The sequence below is a fragment of the Lepidochelys kempii genome, chromosome 2 (assembly GCF_965140285.1).
Source record: "Lepidochelys kempii isolate rLepKem1 chromosome 2, rLepKem1.hap1, whole genome shotgun sequence".
NCBI classification, from domain to species: Eukaryota; Metazoa; Chordata; order Testudines; family Cheloniidae; genus Lepidochelys; species Lepidochelys kempii.
In genome coordinates, this window is record NC_136381.1 from 261,691,759 (window position 1) to 261,712,518 (window position 20,760).

The 20,760-nt window shown below is 43.5% G+C and overlaps 1 protein-coding gene across 2 annotated transcripts in view; it reads left to right on the forward strand.

The window, feature by feature from the left end:
* LOC140907855 (vasoactive intestinal polypeptide receptor) overlaps positions 1–20,760 on the forward strand; it is a 177,033-nt gene that overhangs the window by 92,663 nt on the left and 63,610 nt on the right. For both annotated transcript variants that reach the window (XM_073334767.1, XM_073334769.1), the window contains one exon: positions 7,322–7,429. In XM_073334767.1, the coding sequence (XP_073190868.1) occupies positions 7,322–7,429 (108 nt within the window). The remainder of the gene's footprint in view (positions 1–7,321; positions 7,430–20,760) is intronic.

Below are 20,760 nucleotides of genomic sequence, written 5' to 3' on the forward strand. Positions count from 1 at the left end.
ACTAGAGTGGGACAGAGAGTCACTGTGCGTCAGTGCGGGTTACACAGAGCAACCCTAACCCTCAACTGACGACTCAAAGGCTGCTTTGCACAGAGCGGGGCTGTAACACTGAAGCTGCTCCTGTGTTTTTTCACCTCTCAAACTTAGATCATAATTATTATGATGGTACATCCTTTCACAGTGAGGTCTCCAGGGCACATCTCAAGTAGAGCGTGAGGCCGGAACTTGGATCGTTCCAAACTGGGATGCAGCTCTTCCCATCTCCTGATGGCCCATGGTGCTTTGATCTCTTGCAAGGAGCTGCTATTAATTTCCTTTCACAGTTTCCGTTCTGCCATGTCGTCCGTCTTCTCCCATGAAAGACGCTAAAGCCAAAATTTTCAAACCTGTATCCTTCAAATTAGGCCCCTCTATAAAAGTGGACTGATTCCCAGATGTGGTGATTACCTGTAGCTCCCACTGATTTCACGAGGCTCTATTTCTACTGCCTGCAGAAAATTATATTAATCGCCTCTTTGCGGATGCCCATGCCCATCTGGCTGGAATTTGTAGGTGCTTGTTTGCAAATATATATATTTGCAGGCATCTCTTTTTAACAATGTGGCCCATGGTGGTTTTCTATTGGATGGTTTGACTGAATTAGAGTTTGACTGACTCTGCCACTAAGAGCAGCAAGCACTTTGAGGCAGGGACCATATTTCTGTTCTGTGTTCGTACAGCACCGAGCACCATGGGGCCCTGGTCCATGATTGGCGATCGCAGGCACTACTGTAAAATTCCACTATATGCCTAACTGTCTTTTAAAAATCTGATAAGGCAATGCAAGCAGTAATGATAATTTATAACCAGACGGGGCAAACCACTGGAGAATACACCATAGGCAAAATTGCTGCAGTGCTAACAGGGGATGTAATAAATGTGACACAACAGATCTTTGGCATCCCTGACTCCTATGGCTATTGACTCCGTTGGGTAGTTCTGAAAACTGCCAGCTGATGTCAAACCAGAGCAAAAATGAGCTTCTGTTGCAAATAGTAGAAATGTAGCTCACGAAAGCTTATGCTCGAATAAATTGGTTCGTCTCTAAGGTGCCACAATTCCTCCTGTTCTTTTTGCGGATACAGACTAACACGGCTGCTACTCGGAAAAATGTTCATGACTGCGTATCTTCGCCCCTCCATAGGAGCTGAGTAAAATGCAACTTTCCTTTGGCGTCTAACCCACTAGCAGATATTGAGGAGTATATTGAAATCCAGGGGTACTAGAGAAATTGTATTACTATGGACTTGTCTACACAGAGACTTAGTGTGTAGCAAGCTGGGGTGTGAATCTGTAGCATACAGTTTGCCACCCACTAACTGGCTGTTTGAACCCTGCTAACATGCACTAAAAATTCCCTAGTGCACTTTGACCTACTGCTGTTTGAAAGCCCCCTCGGGAACTTTTGGTGTGCAGTAACAGGATCCACATGGCTGGTAGTGCCTGGCAAACTGGTGCACTGTAGATTTACGCCCCACTTGCTATGCACTAAATCCCCATGTAGAAGAGTTCCAGACCTCAGAATAAACAAGGATATAAAGAGCTAAATTCTTCCTTGGTGTAAGTGCACTGATTTCTATGGAGGCACACCGGGAATGACAACCCTCATTCGGAAGCACTTAAATGAGACCTAAGCACATGCTGAAATGCGTTCTTGAATCAGTACCTCAAATAGCTCCAACAATTTAAAAATTTACTATATTCACAGCCATGTGATACTGCCCTCCACCCTCCCCCGCTTCTTAATCAAACCCATTAACATCACAGGAGCATGCCCAACTTCTGTAGGTTATTTCTGATGCTTCCTCGTTAAGCTCCATCTGTATATTTTTAAATGCAGACACTTCTCAAACGGCCATCTATCGGGTTCAATCTGCCAGGTATGTAAACCAGAGCAAAAGACAGTGTCCCATATGAACTGACATGTGTGTTGTCTAATTTTTTAACCTATTACAAACTTTGAAAAAACAACCACAACAGAGAGCTAGAGAGAGAAACCTTCTGCTGTAATGTGATATAAAGTTGCCTGCCTTACAATGAGAGACTTAAGGAGCTTAATCTACTTATTTATCAAAGGGAAGGTTAAGAGGCGCCATCTATATGTAATCACCCAGGGGGAACATATCTGACTGTAGGGGGCCCGTTAGTCTAAGGGCTTGTCTACACTTACATTTTATAGCGCTCTAACTTGCTGGCTCAGGGGTGTGAAAAATCACCCTTCTGAGCATAGCAAGTCTGAGCGCTTTAAAGCGCAAGTGTAGACAGGCTCTGAGCGCTGGGAGTTGCGCTCCCAGTGCTTGGAGCTAATCCCCTCGGGGAGGTGGATTGCCAGCGACAGTGCTTTGAAGTATCCAGGGTAGCCATGCCCTAAGGCTCTGTCTACACTGGGAAGTGAAAGACAAAACTTCTGCTGTTCAGAGGAGTTTTTAAAAAACCGCCCCCGAAAGACAAAAGTTTTACTGGGTGTGAGCAGCACTTTGTCGGCAAGAGACAAAGGTAATGCCACTCGTTGGGGGTGGAAGTTTTTTGTCAGCAGGAGAGCTCTCTTCTGCCGACAAACAGCGCTTTTCACAGCATGGCACTAAAAGCTGCACAGTGTAGCCATCGCCTTGGAGACCAAGACACAGTGGACCAACGCATCACAAGATCCAATGGCTGCAAGTTGGTGTTAGAGCGTTTTAAATAAGAGGCAGTTTTTAACCGTGAGGGTATTGTCACATCACTTTTATAGGCTAGAGTAGTTAGTCGTTGGAACAGATTATCAGGGGATGTGGTAAATTCTCCATCACATGGAGCATTTAAATGATTACTTATTTGTTTTACTGTAGCACCCAGGAGCCCCAGACATTGAACAAGACCCCATCATGCTAGGCCCTGTGTCAATAGTTGATATCATTCTACAAATTACGCCCTGGTTTTCAACCCCAAGTTATTGGGACTCATAAACTTTAAGGCCAGAAAGGACCAACATGATCATCTAGTCTGACCTCCTGCATGCTGCAGGCCACAGAATCTCACCCACCCACTCCTGTAATAGGCCCATAACCTCTGGCTGAGTTACTGAAGTCCTCAAATCTTTATTTCAAGACTTCAGGTGACAGAGAATCCATTTACTCTAGTTCAGACCCGCAAGTGACCCATGCCCCACATTGCAGAGGGAAGTGAAAAACCCGCGGGGTCTCTGCCAGTCTGACCTGGAGGAAAATTCCTTTCCAATCCCAGATATGGCAATCAGTTAAACCCTGAGCATGTGGGCAAGACCTACCAGCCAGACACCTTGGAAAGAATTGTCAATAGTAACTCAAAGCCCTGCCTATCTTGTGTCTCATCTCCGACTGTTGGAGATAAGTGCTAATAGCAGTCATGGATGGGCCATTTGCCATTGTAGGCAATTTCATCATTCCATCCCCTCCATAAATTTATCAAGATCAGTCTTAAAGCTAGTTAGATTTTCTGCCCCCACTACTCCCCTTGGAAGGCTGCTCCAGAATTTCACTCTGATGGTTAAAAGAAAAGGAGTACTTGTGGCACCTTAGAGACTAACCAATTTGTTTGAGTATAAGCTTTCGTGAGCTACAGCTCACTTCATCGGATGTGAGCTGTAGCTCACGAAAGCTTATGCTCAGATAACTTGGTTAGTTTCTAAGGTGCCACAAGTACTCCTTTTCTTTTTGCGAATACAGACTAACACGGCTGTTACTCTGAAACTCTGATGGTTAGAAACCTTCATCTAATTTCAAACCTAAACTTACTGATGGCCAGTTTCTATCCATTTGTTCTTGTGCCAAAATTGGCCCTTAACTTAAATGACTCCTCTCCCTCCCTGGTGTTTATCTGTCTGATGTATTTATAGTGTGCATTTACATTAGGAAGGAATATTTCCCTCCCCTACAGGAATCACTAGATGAAATTCCCTGACCACGGTTTTGCCAGAGGTCGGACAAGATGATCGTAGTGGTTTCCTTTGACCTTCAGGCTATGAAAGAGTTTTGTCAGTACGAATTTAATAGGGTCACGTTATTCATGAAAGGTGAAGCCGTGGCTGATGGATGCAAATAACCTCCAGCAAGTGCTGATAAAAACTTTGCATCTCCCCAGCATGAATTGCATACTTGCCACACGTGTGGCAGGAAAAAAACAATTTTAGCTGTATACCTTGTTTAGCAACATTTTGATTAACAAATAAGTAGAGTATGAAAATAAGTAGGTTCCATCTCCTCCTTGTATAGGTTGGCTCCCAAATGGCCTGATCCAGAACTCATTGAAGTCAAAAGGTGTCTCCCCATTGACTTTAGTGGGCTTTGGGGCAAATATTATCGCAAGTCCACCTGGACAGGCTTTGGAGGAAGAGAGAAGCATTTTAAAACCTCTAGAAATTGCCTAAAACCACTTTTCCATGCATAACAATGATATGGATCTTCAGTACAGCATCTCAGGACCTCGCCAGGTGAAAACCCTGTGCTGTGTATCCCATAGGGAAGATGGGAAATCTTTCCAAAGTGTCTTAGCACCTATTTCTAGCCCTGACGGCTTATGGGCTGTCTAGTTATACCTGTCACTGATGCAGAACTGAACACAATGCTGCAGGCTTCAGATCACTGTATTCTTGGGGCAAAATTCTTTCTTGGGGAAAGGAGGAAACATTTTTTCTGACAGGCTGCTTTCATAGATTATAAGACCAGAAGAGCCCATTGTGATCATCTAGTCTTACCTCCTGTACAGCACAGGCCATAGGGCTTCTCTGTATTAATTCCTGTTTGAACTAAAGCGTATCTTTTTAGAAAAACATCCAGTCTTGATTTTAAAATGTCCAGTGGTGGAGAATCCACCACAACTCTTGGTAAACTACCCTAGCTATTAAAAATGTGTACCTTATTTCTAGTCTGAATTTGTCTAGCTTCAGCTTCCAGCCATTGGATTTGTTTTACCTTCGTCTTTTTATGAAAGCTTAATGCACATTAGAAGCTGCTCAGAGCTTCGGAATGACATAAGCAGTCCCAAGGGAGATGGGTTTGTGGACAGAGTGCAGGTGAGGTGGTAAGATGTCTGACGAAAAGTGCAAGCTATCACATGGATATCCATTATAGCTATATCTTATCTCTGTATAGCTCAAAATCTGTTTACTGAAGGATGTAGGCAGTGGTTCTTTCTATTCCTTGCATTTCAAACAAGAACAAATGAACTGTAATGTAAGTATTAGATGCAGACGTTTAAACTAAGCTCAAAACAAAAATGTTCTCCTTTAGGAAGCCATCCAGTACTTTTGTCTTGTATTTTATATTGGATTCCATCTTGGTCCAGAGTTTCAGATAATATGTCCTGTGGTTGTGAATACATTGTAAGTACCTAGGTTGATAGGCCCAGAGTTCTAGATGTTAAGAGGTCCTGTTGTGAAACCATCTATTTTCCATGGGTAGAATTCTGATGTCTTTATCTTTGGCCCTACTGGTCACAACTTCGTGGGAATTAAATATGAGCCTCTGAAAACTGAGCTTTGTAGCTAATGTTAAAAGTTGGAAAATTGTATTTTAATGAATCTAAAAGCGGAGGTTACAAGAAGATATTCTCAGTTGTTTTCTTTGCAATCTCAAATAATCCCACTTCAAAGCTGCATTTAAAAATTTCCATTTACCCCAGTAAAAACAAAGATAAAGCTTTGATTATAACTTCCAAAGGGAGTTGAGGTTGCTTTTCGGCTTTCTGGTTGTTCAAAGCATTGTTGTTTGCTTTCTCCTTATTGATCTGAGGTATCAAAGGTGCTGATGCAGTCTTGGCAAATTGATTGTGGAGTTAGGCTCTTGGGTAGCATGAGTGAAAAAGTTTGGTCTGTTTCACATCAGTAATATTTACTGAAGAAATATGCCCTGGCAGTGGTTTTCTGAGTTCCTTTTACTACTATCAGAAACATGTTTTACTAAGTGCTTTTTTTCTTTACAATCCAGTTCCACCTTCTGGGACATTGGATATAACCACAGCCTTTTCCTAACCTTTGGGGAATTGTTCTATGCCACATCATGGGTGACTCTTGAACAGGATTGCTAGAGGGAAATGGCTGCAGTATCTATCGATCCATCTATCGTTGTTATTATTTGCATTCTGTATGAAATTCTGATTTTTTTTTCATTCAAAATCAGAACAAAACCTGAAAATTTTGAAATTTCCAGGGAAACAAATTCCGAAAAAGTTCAATTCAGGATCTTCAAGATATCTTGTTTCAATAGTGTCAAAACACTTATTCTAATTTAGTTTTTATATTTATATTAAAAATTAAATATAACATCTATAAATTAAATATAATCAGTATAGAACACATTAAAAACAATATTTTAATATATGTCAAAACAAATTGAGTTGAATTGATCGCATCAAAGTGAAACATTTCCACAGAGAAATGAAACGTTCTATCAAAATTTTGTTGAAATCAACTTATTCCCGCGAAACATTTCAGTTTCGTTGAAACCGCAGAAGCAGTAGGAAAGTCCTAAATGGACTTCATGGAGTCTCTTGCATGTCTCTCTGTTTTGGGAGGGGTTAAAAAAATCTTCTTGGGCATAATTTACTCCTTCCACCCAATGCATCCACAGCATCAACCATAATTTTGCACCTGTGTGGGTGGCAGTTTCAGTGGCATGAGGGATGGGGGAATTACAAAGGAACAGAAGCAGTCGCATCTTGTGCACAGTTTGCTGTGTTCAGATCAGGTACTTTAATTTGGAGGAGGAGCAAGAGATTTAATCTGAGAATCTCTAGTGTTTCCTTCTATAAAATCCACTGTTCACTATTAACCCAGATGTGTCTCAGTCCTACACAGATCTGGCCTGTGTCTCCCTGGTCAATTCCAGAAAATGTTTGATGCCACAAATGCTGAATCTTGAAACTGAGGTTATTGAGAATTGTGTTTAAAGAAAATAATCCCATATTATTTCACTCTTTCCTCTCCGTTTGTGAGAATTAAATCCCTCATTCTGGGTCTTCAGCACATATTTTTAGGATAAAGTGTAGTTTTGGGTGCCAACCTCCATTTAGAGCAGTATATAGTACACTAATGTGGGGGTGGTCTCAGGGATCTAAATAGTCTTTTTCACTTCTAACTTGTGTAATCCTCTGATCCAGGTTTCGGATTTGATTGAGAGAGTTGGAAACCTGGATAGAGCTGGTTGCTCACAAGGTAGCCATGAATCATGCCCTGCATTGGGTTTCTCTGCATACTTTCCATACAGCACAGACAAAGTAGTCTCTAAACGTTCTAATATGGTCACCTCTTTCTCTTCTCTTTCTGTAGGTTGTGGAATGATGTGGGACAACATAACCTGCTGGCCCTCAGCAGCAGTGGGAGAAGTTGTGGTGATGCCATGTCCAATATATTTTATCTACTTCTCCACTTCTCTGGGTAAGTGAAACTAGACAGTTCGTTTACTATAAATGTCACTTGGTGTTTTCTAATTTGATTCACTCCGCCTTCCTTCTGGTGAACTAAGAAAAGGAGGACTTGTGGCACCTTAGAGACTAACAAATTTATTTGAGCATCAGCTTTCTGTTTGAAAAGTAAAGTTGAAACACTCCATGATGGCTGTTCAGAGGTAATGGACATGTGCTACTCCCCAATGATGTCAGCTGGAGTTCTGGGTGCTCAGCCCGTCTGAAAATGAGACATTATAGCCAATCGAGGGCTGTAATGCTTTTAATCTAAGAGAGGTTATTGGTAACTGGGTGGAGTTTAATAGCCAAGGACACGGAGGAGGTCAGGCTAGCTGACCTGGTGGTCCCTTCTGGCCTTAAACTCTATGATTCTTTATCCGGTAGAAGTGAGTAAGTAGTTGAGTAGCTAACCTGCTTGACTACACTCTTGTATCTATCTCCTCACTGGTATGCCCAAATCCCCAGCCTACCGACATGGATTCACACTTATTATTTTTCATTGTTTCTTTACATTACAGTAGAGACCAGAGACACTAGTCACAGTTGGCATCCTATTTTGCTAGGTCCTATATAAAACATACAAAGATAGAGTCCCCGCACCTTGCACACCATGTGTGGGATTATCTCTGAACATTGGCCTAACTCTGCTCCCATTGAAGTCAATGTGAGTTTAACCAGTGACTTCAACGAGAACAGAGTTAAGCCAATGCTGTTCACTTTGAAGATTCCATTCTACGAAGTTGCATACAAAGAGGAGCTAGTAGAAAAATGTCCCCCCCCCCCCGTAGAAAATTTTGACAAAAATGGGAAAATAGAGTTTCCCTCTAAATTAAACTTTCCACAGAAAACGTTGAGGGTTTTTTTGTTTGGGGGGGGGGAGATTTGTTTTGTGGGGTTTGGGTTGGGGGAGGTGGGGAGTTAAGTGAAAATTTGAAAACCAAAAAATTCTATCCAAAAACTGAACAACTTCAATTCAGAAATATTGCTGTAGTACTTCATGAGAGTTGTAGCCTGGGTACCTCATGCTCCCATTATCCTCTTAAGCCCAGAGTCCCTGGTCAGACTTCATCTCCCATGGTGCTCCACAATCTTCTCTCGTAGAGGGGGAGGCAATGGATCATCTGAGTTCTTGGCAATAATGCATCATGGGAGATGTAGTCCCGCCAAGGAGCCTGGCCCAGAGAAGAGGTGGGGGACATGAGACAGTTGAACTACAACTTCCAGAAGACACTGCAGCAGCATATTCAAATCAAAATATTTCTGGTTTTGAAAGAAATATTTGGGCTTTAAACATTTGGTTTTTTGACTAAAATCTTAATTCTCCACAGAAAGCAGATGCCTTTTGTGAAAATTGTGTTTAATTGAAAACCCAGCTTTCCATTGAAAAGCCCTTTTTCTGAAAATTTTTCAACCAGCCTGTGACAGAGTGGGAGTAGCTTATGGCTGGCTCACCACTCTGTGTACTTTGTATGCATTCCCACCTGGGCCAAAAAGGGAGATAATTGATTAGGTCTGGGTGATAAACTAGTTAACAAGCTTATTCAGCTCATCAGCTGGGGATTGTTAATTGGGAGACAGAGAGGCAGAGAGGGAAGCTGGGAGGAAGGGCAAAGAAGACCAGAACCTCAGGGAGGTGAGACCTCCCTTCACCTTTACCTCCCCACCCAGCACCTAGCGCGTACGTTGAAGCTTAAGGAAAGCCTTATGGTGATGGGCCGTGAAGCTGCATAAGACGTAAACAAAGTACACTGTGGTGAACTTACATAAGAAAGCATGAGGACTGCCTGAAAAGAGGAATCCAGTGTATAGGAGCCCATCCTGTGACAAAGCCCTGACACAAAGGTTCGATAATGGTCTAGAGAGGATGCATACTTTGAAATACACACAAGTTGTAGACATACTTGCAATCCCTCCCCAGACTCCCCCCACCATCACTGTAAACAAATGAAGTAAGTGCCAACTGTCCCAGATGCCCCTCAGACAGTTAATAGCCTGATTTCGCAGCGACGTTGTGGCAGGGAGGAGAGAGTTGAAGGAGGAGTGGCCTGCCAGGTTGGGCATTCCTGTGTGAGGGCCAGTGTGGAAGAAGGCACAGTGGGAGTTGTTGGTGCACAAAGTTGACAAACGAGCAGCTATGACTGGCACCATTGCTGGATCCGAGAAAGTACTGAGGAGGATGCAGTCAGAGGCAAGAGTGGACAGTTAGAGTTGATGACAGGCCTTGAAGGTGAAGATGAGAAACTTGACCTTGATGCAATGAAACTTAGGAGCCTCTGCAGGGGCTCAAAGGAGGTGATGTGCTTGCAGTAACACGTAGGCAAGATCATCTTAGCAGCTGTAGTTTATATGGATTGGAGGCTGCTGGATGATATACATACAATCACTGAGCCAGATTCTGCTCTCTGTTTCTCTAGGAACTGCACTGACATCAGTGAGGAGAACTGGGCCACTGTTTCCAAACAGTAATAGTTCAAAGAATGCTGTAACTGCAGCAACCATTTGCAAAGATTGGGTTTTTTTCCACTATCTGGGGACTTAGGTACTCAGATGTCGTGGTGGCGGGCGCCTGTATACGAACTTATATTGTCAGAGAGATCTGCATGTCTATAGATAACATAATTTCAAGATGGTACCAGCTATTGATTTGGAAGAAGGGTCAGATAGATGCTGGGATACTGCGCTGTTGGATGCTAATATAAGGACATGCATAAATAGGTGGGGAAATTCCTGATTTCCATTAACTAACTCCTATGTCTGTGTTTTGGGGTAATGGGACTTTTCTGGATCCAACTCTGCCTGGCTGCAGCATAAATGTCATTGCATCACTAGGACGACGTCTCTCTACTGAAGGGAAACAAATGTATTGATATTCACTCAGTAGGCATTCACCAACTATCTATCTCTGGTACTTACGAGATCCCCACGACTCTAATATCTGAGTGCCTCACAGTCTTTAATGACAAGTTTCGGAGTAGCAGCCGTGTTAGTCTGTATCCGCAAAAAGAAAAGGAGGACTTGTGGCACCTTAGAGACGAACAAATTTATTTGCGCATAAGCTTTTGTGAGCTACAGTGATGAAGTGAGCTCACAAAAGCTTATGCTCAAATAAATTTGTTAGTCTCTGAGGTGTCACAGTCTTTAATGTATTTATCCTCACAACACCACTGTGAGGTTGGGCAGTTATTATCTCCATTTCACAGATACGGAAGTGAGCCACAGAGAAGCTATGTCACATGCCATAGCAGGAAGTCTGTGGCAGATCAGGCACTTGGACCCACATTTCCCACGTAACAAGGAAGTACCCGAACCCCTAGATCATACTTCATCTTTTCTCTCATCTGGGAAAAACTACTCTAGATTAGGGATCCAAAATGGCTTTCAGTAAAACCCTCTAGTATTACAATTATGCCATGAAAATTAAATCAGCGTATGTAATAAAATCTTTGTTACACAAGACAGACAATCTGGGCCTCTAGTTAATTAATTATCTGATCTATAAAATAGACAAGCTTCTGTTGTATGTAATAAAATCTTTCATATCAGATAGAAAAGTTCATCCCCAGCAGAGGTGGTAACCTGATAAGTAATAAGCACAAGAAGGCCAAAAGGGAAAGTGGGTTAATTCACTGGTCTAGCAGTTCTGGAAAGCAGAGTTTAAATCTTGACTCGTGGGCAAAGTAATAATGAGTCTGCCGGTTGCATTGTTGTTGATTATTTTCATTACAGGAAACCCTGCAGGCCTCATTTGAGATGATGAGTTATGCTGGAGGTTGCACATACATTTAGTAAGTGACAGTCCCTGGCATTAAAGGCATACAGTCTAAATGGACAAGACAGACTAAGGGTACGAGAAAGGAAGCAATATTATCCCCATTTTACAGGTGGTTAACTGAAGAGATTAAATGACTTGCCCAAGATGACAAAGGAATCCTGTAGCAGAGCCAGGAATTGAATGCATATCTCCTGAGTCCAGGTGTGTTGTGAAGCTAAATATGTTGTGGATGATTGTGAAGCACTCACAGCACAGTGTTGAGTGCTATAGAAAAGCCCATGAGGAAATTAATAACTTGGTAGCATTTTATGTCCGTTCTGGAATCCCTTTGCAGTGATATGAATGCTAACACACGGTGCAGGGCAGTGGAGAATCAGAGCCATCTGTGTTTATAGTTAGAATGGAAATGTTATGAAGCAAAGATTTAGTGCATGAAATTTCCTCCTTGATAAAGAAAACTTTTCTTCCACTGTCTCATATCCTAGCTTCTGTCAGATAAAAGATGGAAACCAGAAAATGCCTCGCACTACATTTATCTCATCTGACACTACGGTCTTACGCCATTCACAAATTCAGTAGAGCTTCATTATTTCATGATATTCGTCATTAGCACTTGGAAAGGATGGATAAAAATATAATTTGGCACATTCCTGTATTAAAGAGCATTACTCACTTTCATGGCACTAGAATATTCTAGCTTTCTTTATGTCTGTAATCCAAAAGTCCCTGACACCAACCACAAACTTCTTCGTGCAGTTTCTCAAATAGGAAATCATCAGTGAGTCTGGCTACGCTGGAATTAGAGCTATCATTTCCAGCTTGAGGAAATGTACCTAGGGCCTCAGACAGGACACATGCAGGGTGGGCACTCTATCCCACCACTTGCATCGCCACAGTGAGACTTCTGGTTGTAGCCCGCTGGCCCAATCAGAGCTAGCACAGGTAGGGCTACCCGAGCTGGGAATTACAACAATGTAGACATAGCCAATACTGTACATATTAAGATCTATACTGCACACTGACTTCAGTATAACCACGTCACTCCGGGGTGTGAAAAATCCACACCCCTGAGCAGCGTAGTTGTAGTGACCTGTAACCCCTGTTTAGACAGTGCTATGTCGCTGGGAAAGCTTCTCCTGCCCATAAAGCTACCGCCTCTCACGGAGGTGGAGTAACTAAGCTGACGGCTTAGAGCATCTTCATCAAAGCACTGCATCAGTGCAGCTGTGCCAATGCAGCATTCGTGGTGGAGACCTGCCCATCCTGGCTAATGGCCACTGGTAGACCTGTCCTCCATGAACTTATCTAGTTTTTTTGAACCCTGTTATAGTCTGGGCCTTCACAACATCCTTTGGCCAGGAGTTCCACAGGTTGACTGTGCATTGTGTGAAGAAATACTTCCTTTTGTTTGTTTTAAACCTGCTGCCTATTAATTTCATTGGGTGACCCCCTAGTTCTTGTGTGATGAGAAGGAATAAATAACACTTCCTTATTTACTTTCTCCACACCAGTCATGATTTTATAGACCTCTATCATATCCCCCCTCAGTCGTCTCTTTTCCAAGGTGAAAAGTCCCAGTCTTATTCATCTCTCCTCACACGGAAGCCGTTCCATACCCCTAATAATTTTTGTTGCCCTTTTCTGAACCTTTTCCAATTCCAATAGATCTTTTTTGAGATGGGGCGACCACATCTGCACGCAGTATTCAGGATGTGGGCATACCATGGATTTATACAGAGGCAACATGATATTTTCTGTCTTTATTATCCATCCCTTTCTTAATAATTCTCAACATTCTGTTCGCTTTTTTGACTGCTGCTGCACACTTGAGCGGATGTTTTCGGAGAACTATCCACAATGACTCCAAGATCTCTTTCTTGAGTGGTAACAGCTAATTTAGAGCCCCAGTTATATATGTATAGTTGGGATTGTGTTTTCCAATGTGCATTACTTTGCATTTACATTATACATTTTACAATATATGTGCACTGGGAGTAGTGCCTCCTTCTAGGCATCCAGATGCCTAAGCTCTGGGGCATTTCATAAACCAGGGGAAGATAGGTGTTCGACTGCCTATGTCATGTGCGGGGCCTGATCCAGGAAGCATGCTCACAGGCCTCCTACTGAATCAGCCCCTCAGGTGAGATCACACAAGCAATGGGGGCGGGAGGAAGTGGAGGAGGGCCTCCCTCATAACTTCCAGCCCAGTGGTTAAAGTACTCACCTGGGATATGAGAGACACCCCCCTGCACCTGAGGAAGAGAAGAGATTTGAACTGGGATCTGCCGCCTCTCTGCTAAGTGCTCTAACCACTGGGATACGTGTATTCTGGGGTGATACTCAGCTGTCTCCACGTTCATGTTGTTGCACTCTGGATAAGTAATTAAAGAGCCATAGGAGAAACACGACTGGATCCCGAGTCTCCCACACCCAGGGAAGTGCTCTACCCATTCTATTGTAGAGTCATTCTCATGCTTCTCTCTCTCTCTCTTATTTACATATATATGTAAATAAGGCCTGTCTACTATGTCTTCTTCTTGGTTACCTTAGTTCCTACTGCTGGTACCCTAAACTGACCTCTCTCCATCTAAAAATACTATACCTTTTCAGCTGCTAAATGATCTTTTCAGCTGCTCTTTGCTTGTACTATATTGGCCCTCCAAGTCCTGTACATTATCATTAGCTCTAATGGTTTAGCTCTCTCCACTCACATTATCCTCTTGGCCAGCGCTTCTCAAGCTATCTGATGTAGGGGACCGGCAGTTTTTTTTTCCAATGTGCGATGGGGGACTGGCATTGGTCCGCGGACCGCCACTTTGAGTAGCACTGCTCTAGAGAGCCTCTGGGAGACTTCGGTCATGTCCCTTTCTCTCACCACAATAAGTGCAACCCCTGTTTTTCCTCCTTCTCATTATAAGTATGCAGTGTCCCTCTTCTCTTATTCCTGTTGCTCATTCCTAGCCCTTTCCGATGATCTCATTGACCTCCCTGAAATATGATACTTCACATTGGTCATGAGTGGTTCTAGGTCCTAGATCTGCGTGGGGGAAGGGGAGAATTTTACCACTGGGGGAACCGGTAAATTAAAATTGGAATAATAGATAGTGGAAAATAAAATAATTAATGCTATTAGCCAATTTGTTCATGGTAGCTCTCTCCATTGTACCGGTGATCCCCAATATTCTTGGGTGTAGGTGGGCAACCACCAAGTAACAGGTTCTAGAGAGCACAACCAACCAGTGAGGGCCAACGTGCTACCAATTTCACATCGTATCTAGAAGTACTTTGTCCAGTGGGTGGTGGTTCCATAGGCAATGTCACAACAAGGTGACCAGTCACACTGGTGACCGACACCATTGCACAAAGAAACACATTCTTTGCAAGAAAGAGAAATTACACAAGAAGGTAGTTGGGAAATTGATCGGGAGGCTAGCCTGATCTGTCATAGACAATCTGACCAGCAAACACCACTTTGATATGTTCTCTGACCCACCCTGAATTTTGCGAGATTACTCATTGCATTCTCACCAAAGTGTTATGGCAGGTAACCTGTTGAATCGTGATCATTCCTCAAACATCTTCCTTGTACTGCCCCATAGTCTGTGCTGGTTTTGGTGTCTGGAGTAGGGCTGTCGATTAATCACAGTTAACTCACACGATTAACTGGTGTGGATGCAGCCTGCTATTCGTTGGGGCAAGTAACCACATATACCCTACACACCAACATGAGCGGGATGCAGTGTAGACATATTTCAGTTTTACACCAGTGTAACAGAAATCAGAATCTGGCCCTGTGGCTTTAAATTATCCAGGAGGGCAAAGAAAATAGTTATTTGGCAGTGCTTTAAATTAGCAGAGACAGGAGGGCACAGACCTTACCTGAGAGAATCATGGACCTTTTAAATCCCAGTAAGTCACCTCTAAGATATGAAATATTTGTTTCAATGTAAAATCTCTCCAAACCTGGCTGTACTGTTCTGTTTTGGGTTTCAAATAGATCTTTCCTCCATACCCCTTGATTTTTTTTAGCCCAATAGAAGTAACTGAAGAGCCTTATGACATCTTTTTGTCATCCCTTTTTATTTGACGATGTGCCCGAAGTCATTTTCAGTGCATTCAGCCCAGTTGTCCTGGGAGCCTGTCTTCAAGCCACACACCGTATTATTTTGTGCCTCTTCCTAAGCGCTTTTAAGCAAGCCTAGAATGATTGACAGGAAGTAACTCAATCTGTCATAACACACCTGCAGCATGGCACTTCTTTGGAAACTGCATCCTCTCCCTGCACGTCTGTTTGTACTGCAGAGCTGATTACTCCCGCATATCATTATCCGTCTTCATTATACCAGAGAGAACTTTGCCAAGTTGAACATCATGTGAGAAGACCCATCAGATATGAGTCAGTTATTGTTAGTGGCTATCCCCACACACACCACACTTACAAGTGTCTATGCAAAGCAAAGGACCTAGCATGAGATTAAGGCCCTGATCCTACAACCACTTAGGCATGTGTTTAACTTTACTACTGTGAATTGGCTTATGAAATCAAAGGAGCTGCTCAAGGTAGTAAAATGTAAGTGTTTGAATAACTCGTGACAGTATCAGGGTCTCAAGAGTCTGTGTCTCCATTGTTTTCCAAGTGCTTAGCTGTTTACGCTTGTGTAAAGTGGGTGTAAAATTGATATAGTCAAAACATGGTAAAGATTATTATTTTATTTGCAGAATCATGTGCATTCCCAGCCTTGCAAAAGGGAGAATTTTTCATATATTTGAAAACTTTTTCCATTTTTTTCTTTTACTTGAAAAAATGTTGATTTAAATAATTATCATTTCGGGGGCAGATGATGATGATGATGATTACTCTTTCTTTTCATTTCCCTCCTATTTTGCCACTGAAATAGGAGAGGGGGCGAAGGGAAACGGGTGAGATGGAGGGAGAAAGAAAGGGAAACTTAGCAAAAAAAAAAATTTCACTGTCAGAAAAAAAACCAGACATATTAAAAAATAATTCGTTTGGTAACGTTTTCATTGCGGAGGGGAAGTAATTTTTGGTGGAAAAAATATTTCAATTGAGAAATTGCGACCCGCTGTAACGCAAGGGATGCACTCGCTTTGCACAGGTAGAAATGACTACAGAAGGCTCGAGGCAGTGCAGAATCAGACCCCAGATCTTTAGATGAATGCTGATTTGTATCTTCTCATTTTTATCCTATATCCGCATTACACCCACACCTGTGACCAGCTGCTCCCACACCACACAGTGTAATTGAGGAGATAGGTGGCTTTGGGTGCTTAAAGTGTGTTGTGGCCTCAGACCTTTGCAATTTGTTTGTAACAAGCCCGTCACGCTGCATTTGTCAGACGTCTTGGAAACTTTGGCAAGCAAAATGCCCATTGTTTTGTTAAATGCATTTGTATAGTGCCTCTATGACATGCTTGTAGACTGAGCTAAGGATTGCCATCCCGTGGGTGACCCACATGAAAATAACAGCCTATATCTACCACCAGCTCCTGGATTTGCTCTTCGATCAAATGAAAGACATGGATGCTTTTCCATGTGAAAGTCCTGGATTCAAATCCTGTTGACACCCATGAGGAGGAACTTGTCACACTTCCAGTTAACAACTTTCAGGACTTTGTACTTTTAAATATTATTCTTGATTATCTTATTACGTTGGAGCAGTGGTCACCAACAGGTCGGTCTCCGGCAGCGCAGTGGGGCTGCCCAGGCCCCACGCTGCTCCCGGAAGCGGCCATGGGGGGAGCAGGGGTCTCCCTCCATGCGCTGCTCCTGCCTGCAAGCACCGCCCCTATAGCTCCTATTGGCTGGGAACGGGGAGCTGTGGCCAATGGGAGCTGCGGGGGCAGTGCTTGCAGAGAGGGGCAGCGCGTGAAGCCATGTGCTGCCTGCCCCCTCCCAGGGGCTGCAGAGGCACATTGGCCCCTTCTGGGAGCAGCGTGGGGCTGGGGTAGGGAGGGAGCCTGCCTTAGCCTCGCTGTACCACTGACCGGGAGCTGCTGGAGGTAAGTGCTGCCCGGCAGGAGGCTGCACCCCTACCCTCAGCCCCCTCCCGGAGTCAGCACCCTGAACCACCTCCTGCACCCAAAGCCCCAGCCCTGACCCCTGTCCCAGAGCCAGCATCCCCACCGCCTCCTGCACCCAACAGTCTGCCCCAGCCCGGAGCCCCCTCCTGCACCCAAACTTCTCCCCAGAGCTTGCACCCCTCACCCCTTCTGCACCCAAACTCCTTCCCAGAGCTTGCATTCCTCACCCCCTCCTGCACTCCAATCCCCTGCCCCAGGCTCAGCCCAGAACCGCCTCCCGCACTGCAAACCCCTCGGCCCCAGCCCAGAGCCCGCACCCCCTCCCAAACCCTAAACGCCTACCCCAGCCCAGTGAAGGTGGGGGAGAGTGAGAGACGGAGGGGGGGGGGATGGAGTGAGTGGGGTGGGGCTTTGGGGAAGTGGGCGGGGTAGTGGGGTGGGGAGTGGGGTGGGGCTCAGGGAAGGGGCGGGGTAGATCCTGGGTTGTCCTTAAATTCCAAAAGTGATCTTGGGGAACCGCTGCATTAGAGTTTAAAGAGATTCAGTCAAAATTGTGGCACCATTGGCTAGTCGCCATTAAGTCCCTTCAAACCCAGGAGAAACGTGGATTGAAGTTTTACAGTGCGGTAATTTAATATGAAGCAATAGTGCGGTTAGCAGGTGGTGCTAGGGTGACCAGATGTCCCAATTTTATAGGGACAGTCCCGATATTCAGGACTTTTTCTTTTATAGGCACCTATTACTCCCCACCCCCATCCCGATTTTGCACACTTGCTCTCTGGACACCCTAGGCCAGTGGTTCTCAAACTGGGGGTCGGGACAGTTATTATATGGGGGGGGGGTCATGAGCTGTCAGCCTCACCCCCAGACCCTTCTTTGCCTCCAGCATTTATAATGGTGTTAAATATACAAAAAAGTGTTTTTTAATTTATGCCGGGGGTCACACTCAGAGGCTTGCTATGTGAAAGGGGTCACCAGTCCAAAAGGTTGAGAACTACTCCTGTAGGCAATGCCCAATTAAAGAAAACAAGTTTGGGCGGGGAGAGGAAGAGTTATGCATATTTATTAAGAGAGCAGAGATCTCTTCCATGAGCAAGCAGCACATTGTAGGAAGGAAAGAGGAAGCAAACAAACAGCTGCAAATTCAAGCAAAGCAAGAATGGAGCAGGAAAGTAACTGTGTGTCTGGTTAAGGTCAGTACAATGCAGCATGACTGTGATGGTGACGAGTGGAGACCAAACTGATGTTAAACAACCATGAGAAACTGAAGAAGTCTGTATGTCCTGCAGTGGTTTGATACCATATAGTTAGGCTTGGCAGAATGTGATTTTTATTTTTGTATAATTTTGACAGATAATATTGATGTTTCATTTTTTAAGCCTACTTTTAGGCGTTTATCTGTTTTAAACGTTCACAGTGGTGGAAGTTCTCAGCCGGGGTCGGACAATAATTATTTAATGACCGTAGACATCGGGATTCAAAAAGTTCAAGCTTTAAAGCTGTCGAAACACAAGTTTATCACTTGTCAAAATATACAAAGTAAATATCCTGAAACCGAACTCTAATAAGTTTTCAAGCATGTTTTTGTTACTTTGCCTTGCTGTAAGGATTCTCTGCTCCTTGAGGTCTTCAAACTACAATTTGAGGACTTCAATAGCACAGATATAGGTGTGAGGTCTTTTTTAGGAGTGGTGGGTGAAATTCTGTGGCCTGCATTGTGCAGGAGGTCAGACTAGATGATCATAATGGTCCCTTCTGACCTAAATATCTATGAATCTATGAATCTATAAATGTAATTTTGACATTTGGATGATTATTCGTGGAAATATTTTTTGTTAATTTGGGGTGTATAGTGAAAACAACATTTACGGACATTTACCAGTAAAAAAAACTGCCTTCCACGCCGACATACAGTTTTTTTTTCTTGCATCAGTTACATGAAAGGAATGTTACAGTAAGAGTGAGACACAGGCTGATAGACCCAGTGTGACTGGTAAGATGTACCGCTTCTGAAAATAACTTCACCACATCTAACCATAAGCATGTTTCCAAGACCTAAACACCTATACACTCAGTTAAGCAGAACTTGTAAAACTATCTGCGAGTGCTATCTGGTGACTCCTAGTAATATTACAACTCCCTGGTGATAAAATTCCAGCTATAAAGATTGCAAGGGACTCAATATAATCCAAAGAATCTGCAAGAGTCAATGATGTGGGTGCAACTGGATGGAGAGATACATTTCCACTAAGGGGAATGCAATGATAGGGAAGCAACAGAGACAACCAGTTAAGACAGGACCTCCACTGTTATTCAGAGGCCACTACAGAAAGGACCAGGAGGAGTAAGAAGAGAGAAACTTACCAGAGCCATGGCTGACTTAAACTGTCTTCATGGGGTAAAATCTTGGCTCCATTGAAGTTATTGGGAGTTTTGCCTTTAACTTCAGTGGAGCCAGGATTTCACCTGTGGTGTGGTGAGGACTTTCTTAGACCTTCTAGTAGGGCTGAACCAGTATTTGCAATAGCTGAGAGACCGAAAAAAAATTAGGAATGAGGAAAGCTGTAAAAGAGTCTGACATACATATATAATGAATTGTTTTTAACTCTCAACTATTGTCTTACCCACTTTCCCTGTCTTCATCTGCTCAGCATCCAACTCCCACTTAGCTCAAACAGAACCCTCCCTGTCATCATCCCACTTTCACTGGCATCTTGCTAGCTGGCTTTCCTTCTACCATCTTTCCATTACGCCTTCAGCAAATCACTTAGCTCCTGCCTCATGCTCTTTAATAGCCAGCACAGTCTGCATAAGCCAGTCAGCACAGCCACTTCAATGCACATCTTTCACATTCACTCCCAAGAAATTCAGTTACAACTTTTGCACTCGAGTTTCTGTCCCAGGAAGCCTTTGCTCTCAATAATAAAGTGACACTATTCGCCAATGCTTAATTCATCAACCTCCTATTCCAATCAAATTCCCTAGGAACAGGATTTACTCTTTTTCCTTCATTCTGCCACTGCCTCATTCCAGACTGGCTTCTCAGAGATCAAGATAAATTAGAGGTGAAACACAACTGAGAAATGCCTCTTTCTATTAGCATTCTGTATTCTATTCTATTCTCTAGGCTAGTGCATTAAGTGACCTGATTACATCTTCACCTGTGGTCCTTTGTCTCTCACATCTCCTGCCCCAGGAGAGAACTGTATGTGCAGTGTTTTGTTTTAGTGTAGGGTTTTATTTTTTTTTTTAAATTTGCACACTGCTCTGAGTTTGTTGGAGAAGGCAAGTTGAAGTGTCCCTTGCACATGGAGCGGAAAATAGCGGGGTTTGTGATTGTACTTAAGGCTGGAGGAGTTCATTCCGGAGTCTGGGACCACCCTCCAAGAAAGCTCTGTCTCCTTCTGGTAGAAAGCTCCATTGTGCCAGAGGAGCAGATCCCCATCCCCCTACAATGGAAAAGTACCAGCAGTGTCCAAGATCGTGTT